This window comes from Spermophilus citellus (assembly GCF_964194105.1).
Source record: "Spermophilus citellus genome assembly, chromosome: 9".
NCBI classification, from domain to species: Eukaryota; Metazoa; Chordata; class Mammalia; order Rodentia; family Sciuridae; genus Spermophilus; species Spermophilus citellus.
This window is the reverse complement of record NC_138191.1, coordinates 103,544,769-103,572,108: the sequence shown is the minus strand read 5'-3', so window position 1 is coordinate 103,572,108 and position 27,340 is coordinate 103,544,769. Positions and strand designations below refer to the sequence as shown.

Genomic DNA, 27,340 nt, shown 5'->3' with positions numbered 1-27,340 from the left:
TCTGAATCCTACGGATCACGTAAAGAGAAATTCTAAACTAGAATTCTAAACTAGAATCTATGCATATATCTACAAGTGAATTGCTCAGAGGATGTGTACATTTACCTTTATAAAATGTCAAATTGTTTCCCAAAGTTATTTTTTTTCCAATTTAAACTCTCAGCAGGAGTGTTTGCTTCACATCCTTAGCAACACTTGCTCCTTAAATTCTTACATTTTACTTTCCTTTACATCTTTTTTTAAGGGAAAATACCCAACTCTTGGCTATCTTTTCCTCTGGAGATGGCCCTCATTCTCCTTTGGATGTGTATCTGATTTCCTAAATACATCTCTCTGTGTCTCTGGAAACAAAAACAAAAACCAACTCTTTTTTTTTTTTTTTTTTTTGTGGTGCTGGGATTGAACCCATGGCTTTGTGCATGCGAGCAAGCATTCTACCAACTGAGCTATAATCCCAGCCCAAACCAACTCTTTTTAAACCATGGAAAATAGCAGAGATTTAGGGTAACACTCATGTACAAATGGTCTGCTTTCATAAAGACTACATGAATGAAAAACTGAAAAGGCAAGTGTTGAAAAGCAAGACCATAAGCTAACATACGAGTCCCAGCAATGTAAATCTAGGACTGCAATAGACAAAAATGTGTGAACCCTATAAACCATCATTAAAGTAACATGTTGCAAATTAAAGGTCTAATTAACCAGACCAAAACAAAGTTTTCTGAACTCTGAAGAACACAATGATAAGATTCTATTATTGCCTCTCTGAGCAGCTGATTTTAGATGCCAGGCTTTCAAAGAAAACTTTGAAGCTAGAAGTCCTCAGTACTTATATAAAGCACTTACTTTCTGAAGTCCTTCTACAGTGGTAGGCAGGCTAATTAAGTCTGCAGCTGACTTAACATTGGCTTTAAGGTGGTTTACTGCAGAAGTCAACAGAGAAACCTGGAAAGAAAAGGAAAAACAAACAATGAAAACAGAACTCATAGATATGTTTCCTTCACAAACTACAAGGCTGATGAAGTCAAGGTACACTTTCAGTTCGCAGGAATAAGGAACTAAAAGTATCTTGGATAGGGTTGAGATTCAGGAGGCAGCAATAATACCCTTTCTTTCCCTGCCCAATTTAAACTAGTGCCAAAGAGGGAAAGAGAGGTTATTATTCTTTATCCTAGTCCTAGCAGTTATAAGGTCTAAAATCTTAAATTACCCAAAAGATGCAGTGATTACATACAATCCTTCAATAGTTAGACAAGAAGAAAGCTAATGATCAAGGACCACTTCAAGGTTTCATTTTGGTAAAATATAACACCCTCAGTTATTTAACTGACTTTTGTTCCAGTCCATGTGGGAACATATTTTATAAAATAAAAGCCCGTCATTACAAAATATAGTCTAAGGAACTATACCTTGACAATTTGAACAGTACTTTCAACTACTTAGGGATTTGGTTTTGGTTTAATAATGTGATTAATATTTCAAACTCAATAACTCAGCCAAAGCACTACTTTGTACCCTGAAGGGGCTCAATAAATACCACTGACTCATTGACTGATTCAATGAATGTATTAAAACAGGAGTTGAATCAAAATAAAATGTGGCTTCTCTTCTGCTACTTAGGGGTAGAATTCTAAATAGCTGAACTTCTCTCTTGCATGGAGACTGGGGTAACTTTTATAATGTTCAATTTCGGGCTGCAGAGATAATATTCTAAGGAGGCTTGTAGTGTAGCTCAAAAAACTTCAAAGGGGGAAGGAAGGGGGCATGGAGTTAGAAATGATGGTGGAATGTGATGGACATTATTATCCAAAGTACATGTATGAAGACACAAATTGGTGTGAATATACAACCAGAGATATGAAAAATTATGCTCTATATATGTAATAAGAATTGTAATGCATTCTGCTGTCATATATAAATAAAAAAAATTAATAAAAAACATTCTTCAAAGATTCTCAGATCCACACTGCTTTCCTATTTCAAATTCTAGGATGAGAATTCAGATCTACCAAGCAATGATATTAAGAATGGCCACAGAGTAAAATTTCAGTGTTTCTAGGCACAGGCCAAGGACTGTGGCAGGAACCAGGAAGATATTAGACAAAAAAGAACCATATTCCCTATCATTCCTTCAACAGATGCTTGGCATCTTCTCTGTGCCAAGCACCGCTGCAGGCACTGAAGAGACAGTGGCAAATAAGATGACAGGGTTCTGCTCTCATGGAGCTTTCATCTCAGCAGAAGGTGACTGAAAAACAAGAGAATCAGAAAGTACTAAATACTATGCAAAGAAGTTAACAGAACTCCTGGAATGAGCAGCAGCTTGGTTTGGGTAAGGGAATCCAATAAAGAACTTGGGAACTCAGGAATTCAAGTTCTCACTTCCTTCTTTCCCTTTAGGACAGGTAAGTTCAAAGACTTGCCCATTTTTTCATTCACTTTAATGCAACAAATATTTATTAAACCCTATTATATACCCATGGTGAACAACACAGATATCAGGGATCTTACGATGCTTATGTTTCAGTGCAAGTAGATAAACAATTTCATATAAGAAAAATATCAGATGGTAGACAGCATTAGAAGAAAATTAAAATAACTTGACCTGGTAAGAGTGACTGAATAGCTACTTTGGATCAAATTCAGAGAAGGCCTCTATAGAAGAAAGTTAAACTAAAATCTAAATAATAAAAAGAAATTAATCATACAAAGATTGGATGACGTATACTTCAGGGTAAATTGCTAGGGAAAGAGCTTGACATATTTAAAGAATAGAAAAAAGGTCAGGTGGCAGGACCAAATAATGTGTGTGAGGAGGGTTTGGGGGTGAGAGGTGAAGCCAAAGATACAGGAAAGGGCCAGAACAGGCAGGATTTTATAAATCAGAACAAAGATATGAATTGTATTTGAGCTGTGATGGGAAGAGGTATAAGCAGAATCATTACATGACTGAAGATAACCTGTAGGAAGATGACTATTGCTACTCTGTAGACATATGGAAACCAGAAAAAAAGGCAATTTGAGTAGTGTAGGTAAAAGACAATGGTAGTTTGAACTTCAGTGGTAGCAGAGTTAGTGGTAGAAGTTGTGACTGACATGATTTGCTGGGAAGAGGTGAGGAAGAGAGAGGAATTAAGGAAAACTACCTCAAGAAGCTGAGGGGCTGGGGTGAGGCTCAGTGGTAGAGCGTTCACCTAGCACTCGTGATGCCTTGGGTTCAATCCTCAGCACCGCATAAAAATAAATAAATAAAAGTATTTAAAAAAAAAGCTGAGAAAGAGGTCACATTAAACAACTGATTAAGTATTAAATGTGATATTGGATAAAGTTCTGAAATAATATTAGGTGGGAAGGGACAGGCTTTATTGAAGCCTGTCCTAACCCAGACTCTGATGGAAAAGTTAACTTTTATAAACAAAAAAATAAAACAGGCATTCTTTTAGGTTAGAAGGATGACAGTGGCATTGAGGAATGGGTAATGAACAAACAGCATAAATAAGCTCAGGGGTACTTTTTCTTCATAGTACTTCTCAAGGTGATGACTTATTTATTTGTGTGATTATTTGATTAAGGTTTCTCTCCTCCACAAGACTGTAAGCTTCATGTGCTCAAGGACCATTTCTGCTGTATCTTCCAGAGTATGCTTGTCACGAAGACAGTAATTAGTAAGCATTTGCTGAATAAATGAATGGCTGAGAATAAACACTCTGTCTGGGATGAACCTTGAGATGGGTAGTCCAAGCAGAATAGGGGGAGAGGCCAGGAGGCAGGAGATAAGGCTGATAAGTAGTAAACTTATTTTTCAATATAGTAGGCATAACAACTACTGTTTAACAACCATAACAGAGGGATGTGTGATGGTTCTAAAATATGTTTACAAATTCTTTGACAGTCTTACCTTCCTTTCCCTTCCCCTTGAGTGAGTTCTGGACTAACCTGACTTGTTTTAGTGAACAGAATAAAATGGATGTAAGAATCGGCAGCTTTGGAAACTAGGTCATACATAAAAGGCATTATGATTTCCTCTCTGCTTGCTGGGATCACTCATTCTGGGAATGCTAGCTGCCATATTGTGAGGACACACAAACATTCCTAGGTTGAGGTACACGTTGGGAAGAACTGAGGTCTCTTGCCGAGTTAGGCCTTCATATGTTGAAGCCCTGCTGATATCTTCACTGCAACCTTAGAGATGCTAGTCAAAACCACTCTGCTGAACTACTCTCCAGTTCCCAAGTACAGAAATTCTGAGATACTGAGTGTTATTGATTTAAGCCACTAAGTTTTAGGACAACATGTAAATCAGCAACAGATGACTAATATAAGTTATGAGGATTAAATACATATGTAACTAAAGCACAGTACCTGGTACAAACAAAACATTAAATAAGCAACAGTTTTTTAGTAGTACAATTTAATGAGCACTTAGCGAATTTTACATAAGTGTTCCAAAATATTCAGACCACTCATCAGCATCCTAACTCTAAAAACAAAAAAGTGAGAAACCTTAGCCCACAAAGGTAGATTCTCAGCAAGCTATAAAACTCTAAATAGAGTAGCAATTACATTAAGAAGGTTTTCACTCAGGCCTTTAAGAGGATATGAATAATATTAAGATTTGAAAAAGACATAAGGAAAAAGGCATTCTCAGGCATTGGAAAAGCTGTGTTAGAAGGTTATCTAGGAACAACCTTCAAAATTTGAAATGTTTATGTCTTTTATTCAGCAATTTCATTTCTAGAAAGCTACCCTGAATATTATTGCTCATGTATACAAAGATATATGCACAAAGATATTAAGGTCTTCCTTATGTGTAATAGCAAAGCACTAGAAACCATCTAAATATCGATCACTAAGAATGAAGATACATGTTCTACAAGTTGTAGAACAACACATATTAAGGAATACCACTTATTCCACACATACATGCTAACTAATAAGCAAATTCTTACTAAAAGCTGTCATGGTTTTCTAAATACTTATGAAGACAAATAGAAAGATGCAGCTCATATTATTGATAATAGACAACTACAGGGGAAGGAAACACGAATGTATATGTGTGTGTGTGTGTGTGTGTGTGTGTGTGTGTGTGTGTGTGTTTGACAGATCAGGGTACAAACAGATGGGGACTAAATAACAAATAATAAAATTATTAAATAATAATAACAATGAAATGTATTTTATTATTTAAATCTTACTTAAGACTATATTCATATATTATTTATGAAATTTTTAAAAAGATAAGAGATGAGAAAAAAATACACATATATGAAAACGTTACCACATAACTTTGGAAGAGGTTTGATGGGTCTCCTCAGCTGCCCCTTCCTTCCATGCCCTATACTGGACCTTCTAAGATCATCCAATCATAAAGAGGAGGAAGGAATTCACTCACCAAGTTATGTTTTACTCAGTGCCCCACAGTATATATACAGTTGGCTCAAAACCAATTTGATGTGTAAGAACATAGTTACTTCAAATGTCCTATTAATTATGTGATTACCTTTTGGCCACCAGAAGGAACAAATTCCTTCCCATGACAGCTGGCCTTCTAAAGGGACAACAAACTTCTCTGGGTAGAGTGATCTAGGTAGAAACTATTGTCCCAGATTCCACGACATCCTGAGGTTATGGCAGAACTAGTCAGAAGTAGTTCAGGAATGATTTCGGCCTCACAAAAGGCCAGTGTGGCTATTTAGCAGGTGTCATTTTACCCAAAACCAGAGAAGTAGCTAGAAGCCAATGTAGGTAGAATTAGGTGAGGTACTGTTTCCCCTCTCCTCATACCACAAACACTCTAGGCCTAGGGTTTCAGTTGCACCACTGAAGAGTATGCTCTGAAGAGCTGACCATCAACTTGGCAGTTACCTAACAAACTTAAAAGACCTGGATCGGGATGGGGTTGTGGCTCAGTGGCAGAGCACTTGCCTGGCATGTGTGAGGCACTGGGTTTGATCCTCAGCACCACATAGAAATAAATAAGATACTGTGTCCATCTACCACTAAAAACATTAAAAAAAAAAAAAAAAGACCTGGATCACACATGGTCAGTCTCTAAGAGTAAGCTATAGTCCTATAAATTACAAGGTTGAATTCCATCTTACAGCCCTCCTCTCTTCGGGGGACTAATGCAAAAATCTGGAGAAAACTATAGCAAAGCTATGTGTGTATCTGGAAAGGAGAGATGAGGGGCACCCTCTCGTTACTATCTCTGAAACTGCCCTGCCTTCTAAAACGTGCATTCTGGAATGTCAGATTTGATTTAAGCGTCACAGAACTTATCACTAAGTCATATTTTGCAATCTGAAGAATCTAAAGTTGAATTAAATAGAAACCATTAAGAAAAAATTCACATTTCAGCCAAAAGATGAGTCACGACTTTTATGCATATTACATGACTTTTCATTAGCAAAATTAAAAATAGCCACTGTAAATCATCTGCTTAATAGATCACTTTATACTATAAAGTAAAAAATGGTGCTCTTTTTATTTTTTTGCTTTGAGGTTGAAATTAAGTGTTCTTTAAACAGTAAGGAAAAAAGTTACTAAAACAGACACTCATCAAGAGTAAATGAGGATGAATAGGAACCTTCCATCAGCATCTTATCCTTTCAACTTTATCTACCAAGCACCTATTGAAACCTGAAAGGGACATAAAGATGGGAGGCAGAATGGGAAATGGGAAAAAGGCTCTCAAGATGTATTTTGATTTTAGCACTGCTATACAGCTGTGTGACCTTCTGCAAACTACTTAACCTCTTTGATCCTTAATTTTCTTACGAATAAAATGGAGATACCATTTTCTACTTTATAGGGCTATATAAACAAAGATGATCACAGATGCAGTGCATCTAATAGTGGACTACACAAAGAGAATACTCAATAATGGCAATTATCATTACCTGGTAACCTACCACCACTATCATCACCATCACTTTCATCATCATGCTTAAGGTTCAGAATACATTATATAACCTTCTAGTGCAATTAGATACACATGCAAATAACCATTACACACGTTATTTGGACCAAGTGCTTAAAGATATAGGGAGTACTATAGAAGGGCACTCAAGGTTCTTTTTGTTAATGGTTCTTGTTGAGGGATTTGATCTCTGGACTCTTTCTATTATGACAGAGCTATAATGAATGACTAAAATTCCCTAAACACATTGTGTTTCTATTCATCTATTCTCTTGCACATAAAGTTCATTTTCATTGGTAGTGGTAGTTATCTTCTAGAAAAGTTGCAGCAAATATTGAACTAGTGAATACTAAACTGCTGTTCCTAGGGGAAATGCAGGGTTACGTTCCTACCAGACCTTTTTTTCATCACATTTTTGTCAACTGATCAATATAATACATAATTTTGTTTTATGCATGTTTTTGTTTAAAAATTTTATTTAATGCATATTGTTCACTCACTAACAGCACTACTTCAAGTCATGCTTGAAGGAAGCAAGTATATATATATATATATTTACTTCAAAGGCATACCACAGTCTCCTTGCATTTAAGAACACCATAGAACTTTATCTCTAGGCCTTGGCAACATTGAAACAGTAAAATCACCAACAAAAAGTATAAAAATAGGAAAAATGTGGCATTAAATATACTATAAAAAAGACACTTGTTTATAGTATAAGACCTGAAACAAGAAAGCAGTGTGTTGCATTGTTCAACCTCAGCTGTAAATGTGACTCAAATTTTTACTTCTGTGAACAAGTCAGTGAATGACTACAAAAGCCTCCCAAATATAGACTTTGGAATTACAAATAAATTTTACTCAGCATGCGAATTTGCAAATATGGAATTTACAAATTAGGAGGACAGGCTATACTAATGCTTTAAGCTAAGTACCCTCTTCTCTTTCTCAAAAATTTACCTGGCCAACTCCTATTTGTCCTTCAGGACTCAGCTCCACATCTTTGGGAAATCTCAACTGACCCCAGCCTTGGTTGAATATATACTTAAATATGCACTCACAGTAGTCATTTGAACCTGTTTCTTATTGTTTATTAGGCTGTTTACAACTATTTATACATAAAAAAAAAAAAAAAAACCTCATGCCTGTAATCCCAGCGGCTCTGGAGGCTCAGACAGGAGATTCATGAGTTCAAAGCCTCAGCAACAGCGAGGTGCTAAGTAATTTAGTGAGACCCGTCTCTAATAAAAAAACAAAATAAAGCTGGGGATGTGGCTCAGTGCTTGAGTACCCCTGAGTTCAATCCCTGGTACCAAAACAAACAAAAAAAACAAAAAAAAAAAACTTCCACTTTTTTGGTGAGACCCTTGAGGAAAGAAATTACATCTTTTTGGTTTTAAGTCTATTATGCTATGAATTTTGTATCACCCTAAAACTTATATGGTGATACTTAATCCCTAATGTGGTGGCATTAATTGGTGGAGCCTCTGAGACATGATATGGGCTCCACTCTCATGAATGAAATTAGTGTCTTCACAGAAGAGATCCAAGGTAGCTTGTTTGCCCCTTCTGACATGGGAAGACATAGTAAGAAGGCAGGATGTATGAAGCAGAGAAATGAATGTTCAGTAGACATCAAGCCTGCTAGTGCCTTGACTCTGTACATCCAAGCCTCTAGATCTGTGAACAATACATTGCTGTTGTTTGTAAGTTATCTAGTTTAAGTTATTTTGCTATAGTAACCTGAATGGACTAAAACAGAATCCAAGACTTAGTTTCATAAAAGCAGCTTAGTAAACATTTGTGGCATTAATAATCTTCAAAGAAAAGGGAGAAGATTCCCTATAATGGTCAAGAAGAAATAGATATAAATTCAGAGGTTTTTATGAATACATTTCAACTACTAGTTTAAAGACTTTTCAAGGGAAAATACGATTTTATGCTTTCCAAACTGATAGCTTTTGTTTTAAAAACTGCATTAACTTCAACTTACATTGTGGTAAGGACAGTGCTTTGTTAAGTGATGAAATACATTTTCTTGTTGTTTAAGTCACTTTGAATTACTTTTAAAAATGCCACTAAAAGCATCTTAATGGACAGTTACCTTTAGATATAGAAACATAGTTAAATATTAATTTTATTTTTATACCGATTTTGGTTTAGGACAAATGCCATTAGAGATGCCATTAGAAAAACACTCAGAGTGCTGCACTCCCTTTGGAAACAACATGAAACTCTGCTTCACCACCATCCATTCACTGTTTGGGCCCAGGCCAGTAAAGAATTGCTGTGTTAGGCTGACTTCATTAGTCACTCCCAGCATCTCTGAAGGTATATTGAAGCTAAAATGGAAGAGGTTGCAATTCAATCTTCCCAGTTTCATATATAAAACCCAAGGACTGAAGTAAGATTCTCGATATACCTGTCTTCCCAGGTACTTTTTTTTAAAATATCTTTATTTATTTTTATGTTGTGCTGAGGATTGAACCCAGTGCCTCACACATGGGAGGTGGGCTCTATCACTGAGCAACTGTCCCAGCCTTCTTCCCAGATACTTTTTGCATTAAAAATAATGGCCAGGCCAGGAATAAAAGTGATTCTTTTGTGTCCAGATTTCTGGTTAAAGAGAATTTGGAAATCAAAATATATCCCAAACATGTGAAAAAAAATCTGTCTTCTCATATTAAAAACCAATTTCCCTTTGATTCTTCATACAATGCCATTTATAAGGAGATGGGAAATAGCTGATGTTGCCTCTTCTTGTTAAACAATCTCATCCTCATCTCAGAATAGTTAACTCCATGACTAGCTACTGGAATCCTCAGATTGCCTCAGGAGAGACTAATTTTATCTCAAAGGATTTCAGTGTAGTCTACTTTCACCTAATATAATCTCTGCCCAAATTGCTCATTTTCTGTGTGAATGTAAGCAAGGCCACAGTTTATCCTATTCTTTTTGCATGAAAGGAGTGAATACCTGCTTGTCCCTATTTTGTTACGGAGTCCAAGCATAAATGGCAACTAGTAAGTACTAGGTATTATAGCCTATCAATTATTTCATAAATAATTTTTAAAAACTCCAAAATAGAATTGAATAGGAAATAACAAGCCATAAGGCATCATACATATTTAGGGTGTGTCACTGTTTTCAGAAACTTATCTCAGTTACATATAGCATTTTAGACCATTTTCTGTTGCTATAACTGAACATAAGAGACTGGGTAATTTATAAAGAATAGGGGTTTATTTATATTTAGCTCATGGTTCTGGAGGCTGGAAAGCCCAAGAGCATGGCACCAGCATCTGGGAGGGCCTTCTTGCTGCATGGTAATATAATGGAGGACATCAAATGAATGTGATGAGACAGAACAGTGTGCCATCATTCTTAATATACCATCATTGGGGGTCCTATTTTTTATGACCTCATTTAATTCTAATTACCTCCAAAAAAGTCTACCTCTATATACCATTAGCATTGGCGGATTAAGTTTCAATTAATATACCATTAATCTGGGGATTAAATTTCAATGCATTGAACTACTGGGGGACACATTCAAACTACAACACATATGTCTGAATGTGATTACTGAGTCATTATATAAAACATTCCTTACTGTGGGTTCCAGGCAAAAGTTTGGAAGCCATGTGGTGCCCAGGTCATTGATCTTTGGTCCTAAGTACTGAACTACTCAGCTCACGAACAACTGTTGAAAGGTGTAGCTTCAGAAATAATCACAAGTACTTCCTCTAGCACAGTGCTCTCTCCCACAGCAAACTCCCACTGTTTGGCTCATTCTGAACTTTGTGACTCCCCTCTGAAGAAAAGAATATCCTCTTAGTTCCACAAACATGACACACCTATTTTTAGGCATTTTGCCTATTCATGCTAAACAATCTCATCTTTATCTCAGAAAAACTCCATGATTTATAAGGAGATGGGATATACTGGAATTTGATTGCCTCAGGAGAGATGCTAATTATCTCTCAGTTTCAGTGTAGTCTGCTTTCACCTGATGTATTCTCTAGCCAAACTGCTCATTTTTATTTTAATTCATTTGTTACTTGAGTTTTCTTTTCAATGATGACACATTTCCCAAATAAACTGAATAAACTGCAGACACAGGCTACAAGACCCAATGACAACAATAGCTCCTTATATATATGAGATTTGCATAGTCAACATCCTTTATTTAATTAATTTATTTATTTATGTGGTGCTGAGGATCAAACCCAGGGCCTCACACGTGCTAGGCGAGTGCTGTATCGCTGAGCCACAACCCCAGCCTGTCACATTCACTCTTTAGGAATTAAGGCCTACTGAACTCTAGCCAACTTAGGGACTGGAAAAGTTTATATTCTAGGCTTCTTTGCCTGGCCAAAGTATTTAGCTTACTTTACCACCTGCTCCTAAGCTACTCTAGAATAACCACCACTAGGTATGATTTCCAGATTTGGTTTAGCATAGTATACAGCGCTACATCCCAAGGCTGCAACTGTAAGTTTATTAACTCTATTAAATAAAACAAAGCTCTCAGAATCCAATAAAAACAGGTTATCCATTTTTATTGGGGGGTTGGATGACACTCCTTTTTTATGATACCTATACTGCCTCATAGGAAACACCAACTCAACAATTTCCAACTCTCTCTACACTGCTCTAACTTGGAGGAACTTTGTTCATTTAAGAAAGGGTTAAAATTTTAAATATTTGGCAAATGCATAACTAATACATATTTTAAGTGTATTGGGATCATAGTATGCAAAACCTCAATTTAGAAAATTAGCAACCTGAAGTAAATTCACAACCCTCATAGCTAATACAGAAATAAAATCACTGCTACCTGCTTATTCATTTCTGTGATGTTGAGCCAGACATCATTCAAGCCCAGCTCTCCAGACTCAATCTTCTCAAGTTGTTTCTGTTCACTGAGTAGTTCTTCATTAAGTTTGGGTATTTCCTGGAATGAGCTTTTCTGATTAGATTCCACTAAAAGGAAAAAAAGAAATCATAAATAGAAATAAGCTTCCCTCATGATTCCAAGATGAAAAAATAATCACACAGTTGGAAAAAGATAAATTAATAAAAGTTAACTCTGGGATGATAATGATCAAATTCATATTACCAAATCCACTGTTATTTTATATACTAAATGCATATATTTAACACTAAGCCCTCATTTCAACTAGACCAACTAGAGCTATTTCACTACTGGCATTGCAGTTTTTTTTAAGTCAGGTAGCTAAAAAATAAAAAATTCATGAGGAGAGGAGTTAGATATGAAACTCTGTAACATTTTGATTTTGAGAAAATTATTCATATTCTTTGAACTCAGTTTCCTCATTTGTAATACAGTGATAAGATGTACTTCCCAGGATTGTTAGAATTAAGTAAGAGAATGGATGTAAAGTTTTTAACACAGTTGGCCAAGCACACAAGAAGAGATACATAAATGCTTAGTACTGACCAGCTCAAATAAGGAGTTTTTCAATTAATCAATGAAGATTTATAAAGCTTGCTCCATTAATGCTCAAGTGACATCATACAAGTTATAGTTTTAAATGCAAGGGGTCTTAACACTTTTCAAAACTGTTACGAGGACTGAGGTTTTTAATACTTTTCATAAGTAGCCAAGTGTTTTCTAAAATCCAATATCAACCCAAAAGCTCCAGATGAAGTAGAAGATAAAGGATCATGCTAGGTGAAGTACAGGGTGATATTTGGCCTTTTCTTTAGGAAACAATGTCTCCTGAATGGTTGAGAGATTTACCAGCATGAAGGCAGAGTCCTGAGTGCTTTCTCTTCTTTAAAAAGCATTTTTCCTTCTAATGAAAAATAAAATATTGATAATGGCTGGTCCTTCAGAATAAAACCTTTTTTTTTTTTTTTTTTTTTAGGTCATAGACCGCATCATGATTAGTTATTACTTACTTTCTTTTAAACCAAAAACTGATACAAAGGACCAATAAAAAACAATTTACTAAAATGTAAACTCCAAGATTGGGTCTTATTCATATCTGTGTAGAATATACCTGGCACAGGCTAGGTTGTGGCTCAGTGCAGAGTGCTTGCCTAGCATGTGTGAGGCATTGGGTTTGATCCTCAGCACCATATAAAAATAAATAGAAATAAAGGCATTAAAAGGAAAAAAGAGTCAACTCTTAAAAAAAAATTATACCTGGTACATTTCAGGCACTCCACTGTGTCTACCTCTTCAATCTAACAAAGAAAATTTCAAGAAAGAAAGCTCCTCAAAATACTTAGCAACAAAAACTTCCCCCCTAAAACTGAGGTGGGGCGCACGCTAGGAAGCGGCGAGGTGCCGGAGCGGAGGTGCAGCGATGTGGATTCTGGGAGCTCCTGCCAGTGGCGCAATGGCCGTGCTTAGTGCTGAGTTCCGGCTTTGAGACAGAGGAGAGAAGCGGTCCAGTTCGGTTCTCGACACCAGTCGGACCACTGAGGAGGACAGCAGCCGCCATCTTGGAGAGCTGATGTAATCATCCCTGTTTTCTACTGATCTCAGCTCATTCAGCTACGGAACAGGTGATTCCAGGCTGGTATTTGCCTGCGTCTCGCAGACAGATTGCTCAGGCTCGGGGCTGGAGAACCAGTGGAGAATACTCCTAGGGGCTCGCTCCTGGCAAGGCGTGCGCCGGGCTCTGAGCGGCCGGAATCTGGTTCCCGGGGCAGCTTTGGCCCAGGGCTGGGGAACCTGCGGAGACTTCCTGTTGAGGCCAGCTCCAAGTGGAGTGTGCGCTGAGCTCGGGGCAGCTGGGTTCTGACTCCCGGAACAGTTTTGGCCCGGGGCTGGGGAGCCCGTGGGGACTGCATCTTTGAGCCTGCTCCCAGCAGAGCGTGCACCGAGCTCGGAGAGCTTGGAGCGGCCGGGCTCTGGCTCCCGGAGTTGCTTTGGCCTGGGGCAGGGGAACCCGCGGGGGTCGCTCCTTGGAGCCTGCTCCTAGAGGAGCGTGAGCCGGGATCGGAGAGGCCGGGTTCTGGCTCCCGAAGCTGCTTTGGCCCAGGGTTGGGGAACCTGCGGTGACTGCTTCTTGGTCTGGGTCCTGCTGGGTGCTGTGGGGGCCAGGGGGGCAGAGTGGAGCTGCCGCCTGCGCCCAGAGCAGGCCAAGTGACCCGCCGGCGTGGTATCACGACACCCCAACTGCAGCTGAGGCCGAAGAGAGTAGCCGCCCATGCCTAGAACAGGACCAGCGACCCGATGGCGTGGTAGCCAAGTCACCCCATTTGGAGTAGGGGCTGTGCAGAGCCGCCGTCTGAGCCTGCAAGGTAGGCAGACCTGCGTCCCACTGGCAGGACAGGCCTGGTAGCCTGCCAGCATGGTGGACACGTAGCACCGAGGCAGTCACATCATACTGGTTGGAGCGGGGGTGGAGCAGAGCCGCCGCCCGTGTCCGGAAAAGGCCCAGCGCCCAGCGACCTGTTGGAGAGGCAGTCAGGTACCCCCATTGGGAGTGGGGGCTGAGCAGAACTGCCGCCCGAGCCTGCAAGGTAGGCACACTTGAGACCCACCGGCGGAACAGGCCTAGAGGCCTGCCAGCGTGGTAGACACGTCACACCAATTGGAGTAGGGGCCGAGCAGAGCCGCCGCCCACATCCGGATCAGGACCAACGACCCGAGGGCATGGTAGTTACGTCACCACAATTGGAGTGCAGGCAGAGCAGAGCTGCCACCCGCGCCCGCAGGGTGGGCAGACCTGCGACCGACCAGAGTGGTAGACAGATCACCCTAATTAGAGGAGGAGCACAGCCACTACCCGCCCTGTAAGGGAGATTTTCCAACTATACAAGAGCAATATAAATAAATAGGGGGAAAATTTCAAAAACACAATAGTTTCACCAAGCAGAAAGAAACGCGAGCAGTATGAAAAGACAAGGAAAGAAAGGACCACAAGCAATGCAGGTCAACTCAACTTTAGAAGAGGAAATAGCTGCAACAGATGGAATGTCAGAAAAAGAGTTCAGGATATACATGCTTCAGATGATCTGGAGTCTCAAGGAAGACATGAGACAGCAAAATCAGACAATGAAAGATCACTTTGACAAGGAACTACATAAACAAATCCAGGAAGTAAAAGATCAATTACACAGGGAGATAGAGGTAATAAAAAACAGACAAATAGAAATCCTAGAAATGTAGGAAGCAATAAACCAACTTAAAAACTCAATTGAGAATACTACCAGCAGAGTAGATCACTTAGAAGATAGAACATCAGACAATGAAGACAAAGCATTTCAACTTGAAAAGAACATAGACAGCTCAGCAAGTCTGCTAAGAAACCATGAGCAGAACATCCAAGAAATATGGGATAACATTAAAAGACCAAACTTAAGAGTCACTGGGATACAGGAAGGCACAGAGCTCCAAACCAAAGGAATAAACAATCTATTCAATGAAATAATACGAGAAAACTTCCCAGACTTGAAGAACGAGACAGAATCCCAAATCCTAGAAACCTACAGGACGCCGAATGTGCAAAATCATAAGAGATCCACACCTAGACACATTATAATGAAGATGCCCAACATACAGAATAAGGAGAGAATTTTAAAATCTACAAGAGAAAGGAAGCAGATTACATTTAGGGGTAAACCAATCAGGATAACAGCTGATCTTTCAACACAGACTCTGAAAGCTAGAAGATCCTGGAATAACATATTTCAAACACTGAAAGAAAATGGGTTCCAACCAAGAATCGTGTATCCAGCGAAATTAAGCTTCAGGATGGAAGATGAAATTAAAACCTTCCACGATAAACAGAAGTTAAAAGAATTCGCAGCTAGAAAACCATCTCTTCAAAAAATCCTTGGCAAAACATTACAGGAAGAGGAAATGGAAAATAACAATGAAAACCAACAGTGGGAGGTAGGACAGTAAAGGGGGGAAAGTAATCAAAGAGGAAAACAAATCAGGTTTAGTAACATTAATAAACAAATATGGCTGGAAGAACAAACCATATCTCAATAATAACCCTAAATGTTAATGGCTTAAACTCACCAATTAAGAGACACAGGCTAGTTGAATGGATCACAAAACAAGATCCAACAATATGCTGCCTACAGGAGACGCATTTGATAGGAAAAGACATACATAGACTGAAGGTGAAAGGTTGGGAAAAATCATACCACTCATATGGACTGCGGAAACAAGCAGGAGTGTCCATACTCATATCTAATAAAATAGATTTCAAGCCAAAATTAATCAAAAGGGATACAGAGGGACACTGCATACTGCTCAAGGGAACCATACACCAACAAGACATAACAATCATAAATATATATGCCCCAAACAATGGTTCAGCTATGTTCGTCAAGCAAACTCTTCTCAAGTTCAAGAGTCTAATAGACCACCATACAATAATCATGGGAGACTTCAACACACCTCTCTCACCACTGGAAAGATCTTGCAAACAAAAGTTAAATAAGGAAACTATAGAACTCAATAACACAATTAACAACCTAGACTTAATTGACATATATAGAATATACCACCCAACATCAAGCAGTTACACTTTTTTCTCAGCAGCACATGAATCCTTTTCAAAAATAGATCATATATTATGTCACAGGGCAACTCTTAGACAATATAAAGGAGTAGAGATAATACCATGCATCCTATCTGATCATAATGGAATGAAACTGAAAATCAACGATAAAAGAAGGAAGGAAAAATCATGCATCACTTGGAGAATGAACAATAGGTTACTGAATGATCAATGGGTTTTAGAAGACATCAACGAGGAAATTAAAAACTTCTTAGAGTTAAATGAAAACACAGACACAACATATCGGAATCTATGGGACACATTGAAAGCAGTTCTAAGAGGAAAATTCATTGCTTGGAGTTCATTCCTTAAAAAAAGAAAAAAACAACAAATAAATGATCTCATACTTCATCTCAAAATCCTAGAAAAAGAAGAGCAAAACAGCAGCAAAAGAAGTAGAAGGCAAGAAATAATTAAAATCAGAGCTGAAATTAATGAAATTGAAACAAAAGAAACAATTGAAAAAATTGACAAAACTAAAAGTTGGTTCTTTGAAAAAATAAATAAAATCGACAGACCCTTAGCCATGCTAACGAAGAGAAGAAGAGAGAGAACTCAAATTACTAGCATACGGGATGAAAAAGGCAATATCACATCAGACACTTCAGAAATACAGAAGATAATCAGAAATTATTTTGAATCCTTATACTCCAATAAAATAGAAGATAGTGAAGGCATAGATAAATTTCTTAAGTCATATGATCTGCCCAGATTGAGTCAGGAGGATATAGACAACCTAAACAGACCAGTAACAATAGAGGAAATAGAAGAAACCATCAAAAGGCTACCAACTAAGAAAAGCCCAGGACCGGATGGGTATACAGCAGAGTTTTACAAAACCTTTAAAGAGGAACTAACACCAATACTTTTCAAGCTATTTCAGGAAATAGAAAAAGAGGGAGAACTTCCAAATACATTCTACGAGGCCAACATCACCTTGTTGCCTAAACCAGACAAAGACACTTCAAAGAAAGAAAACTACAGACCAATATCTCTAATGAACCTAGATGCAAAAATCCTCAATAAAATTCTGGCGAATTGGATTCAAAAACATATCAAAAAAATTGTGCACCATGATCAAGTAGGATTCATCCCTGGGATGCAAGGCTGGTTCAATATACGGAAATCAATAAATGTTATTCACCACATCAATAGACTTAAAAATAAGAACCATATGATCATCTCGATAGATGCAGAAAAAGCATTCGACAAAGTACAGCATCCCTTTATGTTCAAAACTCTAGAAAAATTAGGGATAACAGGATCATACCTCAACATTGTAAAAGCAATCTATGATAAGCCACAGGCCAGCATCATTCTGAATGGAGAAAAATTGAAGGCATTCCCTCTAAAATCCGGAACAAGACAGGGATGCCCTCTATCACCACTTCTATTCAATATAGTTCTCGAAACACTGGCCAGAGCAATTAGACAGACGAAAGAAATTAAAGGCATAAAAATTGGAAAAGAAGAACTTAAATTATCACTATTTGCAGATGACATGATTCTATACCTAGCAGACCCAAAAGGGTCTACAAAGAAACTATTAGAGCTAATAAATGAATTCAGCAAAGTGGCAGGATATAAAATCAACACGCATAAATCAAAGGCATTTCTGTATATCAGTGACAAATCCTCTGAAACGGAAATGAGGACAACTACTCCATTCACAATATCCCCCCCAAAAATAAAATACTTGGGAATCAACCTAACAAAAGAGGTGAAAGACTTATACAATGAAAACTACAGAACCCTAAAGAGAGATATAGAAGAAGACCTTAGAAGATGGAAAAATATACCCTGTTCATGGATAGGCAGAACTAACATCATCAAAATGGCGATATTACCAAAAGTTCTCTATAAGCTCAATGCAATGCCAATCAAAATCCCAACAGCATTTCTTGTAGAAATAGATAAAACAATCATGAAATTCATATGGAATAATAAAAGACCCAGAATAGCAAAAACAATGCTAAGCAGGAAGTGTGAATCAGGCGGTATAGCGATACCAGACTTCAAACTATACTACAGAGCAATAGTAACAAAAACAGCATGCTACTGGTACCAAAACAGGCAGGTGGACCAATGGTACAGAATAGAGGACACAGAAACCAATCCACAAAACTACAACTATCTTATATTTGATAAAGGGGCTAAAAGCATGCAATGGAGGAAGGATAGCATCTTCAACAAATGGTGCTGGGAAAACTGGAAATCCATATGCAACAAAATGAAACTGAATCCCTTTCTCTCGCCATGCACAAAAGTTAACTCAAAATGGATCAAGGAGCTTGATATCAAATCAGACACGGCGTCTGATAGAAGAAAAAGTTGGCTATGATCTACATACTGTGGGGTCGGGCTCCAAATTCCTCAATAGGACACCCATAGCACAAGAGTTAACAACTAGAATCAACAAATGGGACTTACTCAAACTAAAAAGTTTTTTCTCAGCAAAAGAAACAATAAGAGAGGTAAACAGGGAGCCTACATCCTGGGAACAAATCTTTACTCCACACACTTCAGACAGAGCCCTAATATCCAGAGTATACAAAGAACTCAAAAAATTAGAGAATAAGATAACAAATAACCCAATCAACAAATGGGCCAAGGACCTGAACAGACACTTCTCAGAGGAGGACATACAATCAATTAATAAGTACATGAAAAAATGCTCACCATCACTAGCAGTCAGAGAAATGCAAATCAAAACCACCCTAAGATACCATCTCACTCCAGTAAGATTGGCAGCCATTATGAAGTCAAACAACAACAAGTGCTGGAGAGGATGCGGGGAAAAGGGTACACTTGTTCATTGTTGGTGGGACTGCAAATTGGTGCAGCCAATTTGGAAAGCAGTATGGAGATTTCTTGGAAAGCTGGGAATGGAACCACCATTTGACCCAGCTATTCCCCTTCTCGGTCTATTCCCTAAAGACCTAATAAGAGCATGCTACAGGGACACTGCTACATCGATGTTCATAGCAGCACAATTCACGATAGCAAGATTGTGGAACCAACCTAGATGCCCTTCAATAGATGAATGGATAAAAAAAATGTGGCATTTATACACAATGGAGTATTACTCTGCATTAAAAAATGACAAAATCATAGAATTTGGAGGGAAATGGATGACATTAGAGCAGATTATGCTAAGTGAAGCTAGCCAATCCTTAAAAAACAAATGCCAAATGACTGCTTTGATATAAGGGGAGTAACCAAGGACAGGGTAGGGATGAAGAGCTTGAGAAGAAGATTAACATTAAACAGGGATGAGAGGTGGGAAAGGGAGTGAGAAGGGTAATCGCATGGAAATGGAAGGTGATCCTCAGGGTTTTACAAAATTACATATAAGAGGAAATGAGGGGTAAGAGAAGAATAATACAAGTGGAAGAAAGGATTTACAGTAGAGGGGGTAGAGAGAGAAATGGGGAGGGGAGGGGAGAGGAGGGGAGGGGGGATAGTAGAGAATAGGATAGACAGCAGAATACATCAGACACTAGAATGGCAATATGTAAATCAATGGAAGTGTAACTGATGTGATACAGCATCTGTATACGGGGTAAAAATGGGAGTTCATAACCCACTTGAATCAAACTGTGCAATATGATATATTAAGAACTATGTAATGTTTTGAACGACCAACAATAAAAAAATAAAATAAAATAAAAATAAAACTGAGGTGGTATTTCATACATGCCCAATATATGAAAATTTATAAAAATGAAATTAGATATTTTTATTTATCTTTCAAAGATATTTGCTGAATAAATTCATTTCAAGTAATAGACTTCCTTAAGTACTTTAATGTGGCATTTGATTTACACATGGGTTGCAGGAATATACCTATCTCATATAGTAAAAATATTTTCCCATTTAGTCTAAACTAAAGAAGCTCAAAGCATGTTACTGAATTTCTTACACATTTTCAGTAAGATTGTAAAGAAAACCCATCCATGAATGTTCATATTCAGGTGGTTGAAAATCCCAAAGAAGGAAAGTTTTCTTTCTTTTCTGAAGTCAGTATGCATTAAGTAGGAATTAGAAGTGGAAGAGAAAAATAAGACAAACACAATAATCTAGGTTACAATTATTAACTAATGAATACATAAAAATGGTAAGTCCTGAAAATACTATATCTTGAGGACTGTATGAATTAAAAGGGGATTGTAATCATTATATAATTTAGGCTTTTTAGGAGATAAAAGCTAAGCAGACATACTTTTATTACATAAATGGGAGGAAGTGTAGCAAATAACTTACAATTCCTAATTCATGTTCTTTCAACATGGAAAGCAACTTGTTTAAAATTTAATATGTTAATTCTCAAAAGAATTACTTAGTTGATTTTTTAATATATAAGATAAGGAGATTGGGGTTGGGAATCAGCTCAGTTAGCAGAGTGCTTGCCTCACATTCACAAGACCCTGGGTTCAATCCCCAGCACCACCACCAACCAAAAAAAAAAAAAAAGATTAGGAGATGGAAATTTCTGCACTGTACCTTAGGAGCAGAACATATGCTAATAGCAATATTTATTTATACAATGTCTTTACAACTTGCAATAAAATTTATGTAACCATTATTAAACAAATTATTATTGAACCTCTACCATGTGCCAGTCTTGCATTTGGCACCACTGTATATAGAAGACCCTAAATTCTTAGTCTAGAGGAAAAGTGAGGCATTGATTACTATATAGTGTGACCAACATTAGAGGAATGCCCAAAGTGCTTGGGGGTGGGGTACAAATACATTTTTATGAGAAAATGAAGGCTCAAAAGGAATAAGTGACTTGTTTAAATTTTAGAGCCAGGATTCAAATTTTCTGTTCTGAGGGTCAGTACTCTTTTGAGTATACTCCAGAGGTCTCACACACATCCTAATACCCTCATTAGCACAAGATATTTTTAAGTTCTATATATTAAATATCAAGTCACTACTTTTCCTGTATAGCCAGAAAAGGAGATGACTGATATATTAATACCATCCTTCTCTTCCAAATTCTTTTCCTAATGTTTCACACTTTAGTGATAAAGGAGGATAGCTTGGAACAGAATTTTTCTTAGAATAACTCTGGAGATCTTTCAAAGTACCTGCTTCTGGAAAAAGGACACTGAGCCAAGAGTTTTAAGGCCAGCTAGTACTTTAAACTCAAGAATCAAGTTATTCCTTGATCACAAAGGAAAATGCCAAGCCTATCTGTTTTGCTATTTCAGATATTTTAGCCTCACAAGCTCCTTGGAAAATTTACTGAAATAAAGAAAGAGGGGCTCTGAATTTCTCAAAAAAGTATTAAACCTAGATAAGATGGTGGTCTTATTTGAGTCAGTGAATTCCACCATGTCCTTGAAAACTAAAAAGTAAGTTAACTTATTGAAACATATTTAAAGTAGAAGCATAATTCAAAGAAAGATTATTTAAGCTTCATAACAGTGATCCCATTTAGTCAAGATAATTGGTTTTCACAAAAAAACTCTTGGCCAAGCAGTCCACAATAGTCTAGCCTATGGACTGAATTTCCTAGGCTCCATCTCTTCTCTATCATCTTTCAGAAGTCCTGCTTTCAAATATTGAGGTAATGGCATTTCTGTTGTAGCAAATCAAAGACATCAAAAGAGGTGGATTGCTAAATCCAAACCTACTTCATTTAGCTGGCTGACAAATGTAGTCAGGATCCCAGGGGAATGTTGCTCAGTGTGAGAAAGCCAGCTCCATGGTCCAGGGCATAATCCTTGGCAGCTCCTAAATACACTCTTTCCAGAGATTGGTATTAACAAGTGCTCACTAAATATTTGTTAACTAATTTACTGTCAGGTCTACCACATGCCCTACATTCTCCAAACTAAGAAATTCCTTGAAAAGCTCAGCTAAGGCACAAATTACCTGGGTATCCTATAAACAGAGACATAGAGCATTTAGAGAAAGGAATCCCTAGAGGGCAGCACTGAGTAATGTGTTGAAATGTATAAATATATAATTGCTATGTGTGATCAAAACAAGCTGTGGCACAAGCCTATGAAGTCCAATTAATTATGGAGAGATGATTGTACAGACAGGAGTGGTCAGTGGTTACTTATGGTTAAACATTGTTTCTGAGAACCTTGTTTTCAATTTATAATTACTACTTACATATGAAGAATACACTGGCCTTAGAAACACTTTGCAATACTGCAAGGACAACCAGTAAGCCAGAGAAAAAACAGAGCTTGACTCTCATTCTTTCTTATATTATTTAACCAGCTGATAGATCATATAAGTCAGGATGATTCTGGCAGAAAATTATGGTTTATCCAATGCAATCCCTGAATCTGAAGAAAACCAAAGTGAGCATTTCATAATTTTTTCCCCAAAGCAATATCACTAGAGACATGACTATCACACTAAAGGTTAGCTATCCTTAGGTCAGGTTCAGAACCTGAAAACTGCAGGCAGCAAGAAGAAGTTGGGGTGAAGAAAAGGTCAAATGTTGTGATCTCCCAGGCTTAAAATAGGAATAAGAACTCTAATTCCAGTTCTGAAGCCAGCTTTCTTTGTGACCTTGAGAAAGACTGTGATCAGTTTCCCTGTGTGATAATGCTACCAAGGTTATGTATTTGTGATTAAGTTGAAACTAATTCCTTAGTTTAGAAAATTAACCCATGAAATCTAGAACCAAAAATTTCAGTGTTGCCAACCAGATATTTAGGTTAAATGTGGTGGAAGCTACCATGCAAACAAATCTGTCAGAAAAAATAATTTGAATGTGTAAAATACAACTTCACAATTAGAATATATAGTGCTTTGTATCTTGAAAAGTCTATTTAACCTTGACACTCTTTCATGAGACAGATACTTCTCCCAGCTGTATATTGTTCAAGGTAGGTACTCTTTCGGATATTGAAAGCTCTTCATGAATATGTAATTTAATTCAAAGAATCAGGGGTTTCCTAAAATTTTAAAATTATATCTTTAAAAATAGTCTTTTCCTTAAAACACACAATGCCACAAACAAGCAAATAAGCATAGATAAGGATAAGAGGGAAATCTGGGTTTTTTTTTTTTTTTTTTGCTCTATGCTTGAAAGCTGATAAATATGCAGAAAACCAGCTCTTCTGGTATTTCTACTAAACTTCTCTTAGATTACTGACCCAAGTTAATATCAAAGAAATCTATGGGTATTTGGAGAAATGTGTATAGACTTACACAAGCATTGGCAACAGTGATTCAATATACTAGTGGTTATACACATGAACCTGGGCAGCAAGGGGCAAGAGGACCAGGTACAAATGTCAGGTCTGCCACACGTAATCACTGAACAAGTTACTTAATCTTTCTAAGCCTCTTTGATTTTAAGAGCATAAAAATAATAAAATGATTTATTTGTGACATGGCATATAGTAGGCATTCCATAAATGTTGGTTATTGTAGTTGCTTATTGCTATGTTTCTACATGTTTTTTCATAAGAGAAAATAATTTGATAGACACACCTACCCTCCTTCTCAACTGTTCCTGTAAGGTAGAAGGAATGAGCCTTCTATCGCCACTTCACTTAGTGGCATCCAGGTCATACATGGAGATTAACCAAGGCTCAAGGCTGCTCTTCCTTTCTGTACTCTAAGAGTCAACTGCAATGTCCTGGTGGACAAGTAGCATCTAAAATACTGGTGGATAAGCACTGTCTTTTGTTTATCAGTTTAAAAAGAGATAATTGGTCAGGAGCAGTGGCACTCCCCTATAATCCCAACAAACTGGGAGATTAAGACAGGAGAATTATAAATTTGAGGCTAGTCTTAGCAACTTAACAAGACCCCATTTCAAAATAAAAAATAAAAAAGGATGTGAATGTAGCTCAGTGGTAAAGAGTCCCTGGGTTCAATTTCCAGTACCTATCTCCAAAACCAAAAAACAACTGTTGTAACATTCAAGTTGACAGCTGGAAAAGAGTATAAACATGCTGAAAAGAATGTACAATTGCTTTATCAGAATGGGCAAAACTCAGCATGGTCCAATTTGTCCTTGAACTTGGAAAAGAGTTTCAGATTATACTCGGAAAAGGGTGACCACTTACTTGTTCTAAATCTTTCCTTGAGAATATCCAGATCCTCCTTCAGAGCAACTTGCATCCACACCAAGCCAACACAGGCCACAACACAGGCCGCGAGGATGACAAAAGCACAGAGAGGATAACAGATCTTGCAGCATCGTAAGTAGTCTCCCCTATCATAAGAATAATGCCATCAACATCAATTCAGGCAAGAGGTCTTTGGAGAAAAGCTTAATTAGAAAAGTATAAAACCAGTGGTTCTCTTCAACTATCACCGCACTGTAATGTACCTATTTTTCACTTTCAAATATAAGTTCGCTCACTCCAGGGGACCTTGTTTCAGTGTATAGAAACTTCACAAACTTTTGAACAAGTTTTACTGCAAATGGAATGAAAGAAATAGGATTTGTAGGGTTAAGTGGACACCTGGTGCACTCTAGTTTACTGGCTCAGAAAGAAGGAAACAAACAAGCTAGATTTCACACCAAACTCATCCAGACCTCAAGGTCTAAACTAACCCAGTAGGGTAACTATTCTAAAATTAACCCATCATTAAACCTTCATACCCCAAACACAAGTTTAAGTACCTAATCTGAAAAAGTCACTAGAAACCATACTCTTATTTAGCAAAACAACAACAACAAAAAAAAGGTAGACATTCTAAATAAAAACACAAAGGATCCAATCTCTTCTGGCACTCCAACTTTCTGCCTAGCTCTTGCTTTCAAATCCTCAGAAAAATTCGCTTTTCTTTTAGTGTGTCTTCTAACAGGGTCCCTTTACCAGGTTCAGCTCCAATTTCCAACATGCTCAAAGCTCACTACTTGTTCAATGACTGCGCCAACTAAAAATAGTTTGGGGAAAAGTTGCCTTTTTGTCCTTCACCCTCCATCTTCTCTTAAGTCTCATACTTTCTATAATACATCCCTCACCATATTCTCCCACCAAGATTTAGACTCATATATGAGTACAAAAAATAATTAGCAATTTGAAGATAGTCCGGACTCTCCTACATTCTAATCCCAAAAGTTTCTCTGCCCCTCTATGATTAGCCTCTTTAAATCTCCCAGGGCTCTTGGCACATTCCCCACGTCCACAACCTTCACCCTACAGGTGGGGCTCTTCTTTCAATACCTAAAGACTGACCTCCAACTTATCCTTTATTCAGGATCTGAACATCTTTTCTCCCTCTTTGCCTTCTAAGGTTTACCTTTTTTCTTCTTATAAACTTCTTTCTTCTTCCCACTGATTTGTCCCATTGGTAGTGCAAGGAGATGGCTCTCACCCTCCCAGCCCTGATCATTGCATTTACGTACTTGACAAAGCGAGAGCGATTTCCAACAACACCGAATTCCTCTTCCTCCTCTGAGCTGGAATCAGAGTCTGAGTCAGGAGGCTCAGTGCGAAGCAGACGGTGGCTGCTTGAGCCTTTCTTGGGCTTCTTTCTCCGGCTGTCCCCAGACAAACCGATCAATGCATTAAGCTCTCTGCGCTTTTTCATCTTCTTGTGTGGGGTGAGTGGTGCACCCACTCCTGAGCTGCCAGGTTCGTACCCGACGCCCAATTCTCTTGCTGCTTTGGAGCTACTACCTTCCAGGGTGGGAAATCCTGGGCCAGAGCCCCCTGGTCACTCCCACCCAGGGGCGGGACTGACCAGATCCGCTGGGGGCTGGAGAATGGAGCCCAGAGGACACTGGAACTCAAACGGGTGGGGGAAGTCACATAGAGATGGCCGAGGCGCTGATGATCCAAATGGCTAAAGCCCGGGTCATGAAGTGTCTGTCGGGTAAGAGAGTGGAAAGGGGGCAACCTTTATCTCCCAAAGGGGAGAAAAGCTACGTCAAGAATGAGAGATTCTCAGCCCTGGTAAATAGGCAATATTTCTAAGAGTGCTCCAAGAGCTGGGGCAGGACACCCAGAATAGATACTTTGAACGTCTGGGACAGGACTTGTTCTTGAAAAGGGTGGAGAAGAGGCGATGCAGAGCAAGACAGTGGGAACTCGCTGGTTGGAGAGGTGGCGGCAGGAGGGGGTTTGCCCCCGCCGCACTACAACCCGGAACTCTGCCCGGGCGACGGGAAAAAGCTCGGGCCGGGAAGGCGGAGGGGGTTTGGGATGATCACCGTTCTCTGGCCTCCGACCTGAGTTTGAAGGGAGTCCGGGTCGGACAGCAGCTAGTCCGGTGCCTGGGAGACCCCAGCCCTGCTGTCTGGGCCGGGGGGCGGTACTCAGGGGGCGACCGTCGCTCCCCCCACCTGAAGCGCTCCGGCTGAGTTTGAGGTGTTGCGACACGGACGACTTCAGCTACTCACACACGCCGCTCCCACTCCAGCCGCGACTTCGGCCCCCGTTCCGGCTCAGGCCGCGGCTGCTCCCGACGCGCTGGTGGCGACGGCGGCGGCGGCCGCGGGCACCAAACCCGGGCCATCGCTCCAGCCTCAGCTCACTTCCCCTTTGGCAGTGGCCCCCGGCACCGCCTGCCAGTAAGCCGGGCCCCCATTGGTTGCCCGCTGGGTGACGTCACGCAAGTGGGTGCGAATGGTGGCAGGAAGGTGGGGCTTTAGAGGGGTGCTGGCTCTAGGCGAGGGCTGGGTCGCGCCTGCTGGTTAGGGAGGCCCCGCCCCCAGGAGGGCAGCTGGAGATCCGCAGCTCCTCTGAGCCGGGTGGAGGCTTGTTTGCCGAGGAGTGGTGGCGGGATAGGCAGAGCACCCGGCTGCCAGACTTGCTTGGAAAGTTTGTCAGCTGTGCAGGCCGTCGGTAGCCAGCCGGACTAACCTAGTCTACAGGATCCACCACTCTGACTCGCAAGCCATTCATTAAAAGTTTGGGCGTGTTTC

At 39.0% G+C, this 27,340-nt stretch overlaps 1 protein-coding gene across 6 annotated transcripts in view; it reads right to left on the bottom strand.

Annotated features, from left to right (window-relative positions):
- Nucleotides 1–26,982, bottom strand: part of EFCAB14 (EF-hand calcium binding domain 14) — a 44,423-nt gene extending 17,441 nt beyond the window's left edge. For 4 of the 6 annotated variants that reach the window (XM_081308634.1, XM_081308636.1, XM_081308632.1 and 1 more), the window contains exons 1-4: nucleotides 25,820–26,981; nucleotides 24,528–24,676; nucleotides 11,760–11,905; nucleotides 847–945 (exon numbers count right to left, since the gene is read on the bottom strand). In XM_081308634.1, the coding sequence (XP_081164760.1) occupies nucleotides 847–945; nucleotides 11,760–11,905; nucleotides 24,528–24,676; nucleotides 25,820–26,004 (579 nt within the window). In that variant the 5' untranslated portion in view covers nucleotides 26,005–26,981. Of the gene's footprint in view, nucleotides 1–846; nucleotides 946–11,759; nucleotides 11,906–24,527; nucleotides 24,677–25,819 lie in introns of all 6 variants that reach the window. The other 2 variants (XM_081308631.1, XM_081308633.1) reach the window with 1 other exon arrangement.
- Nucleotides 26,983–27,340: the final 358 nt, after the last annotated feature.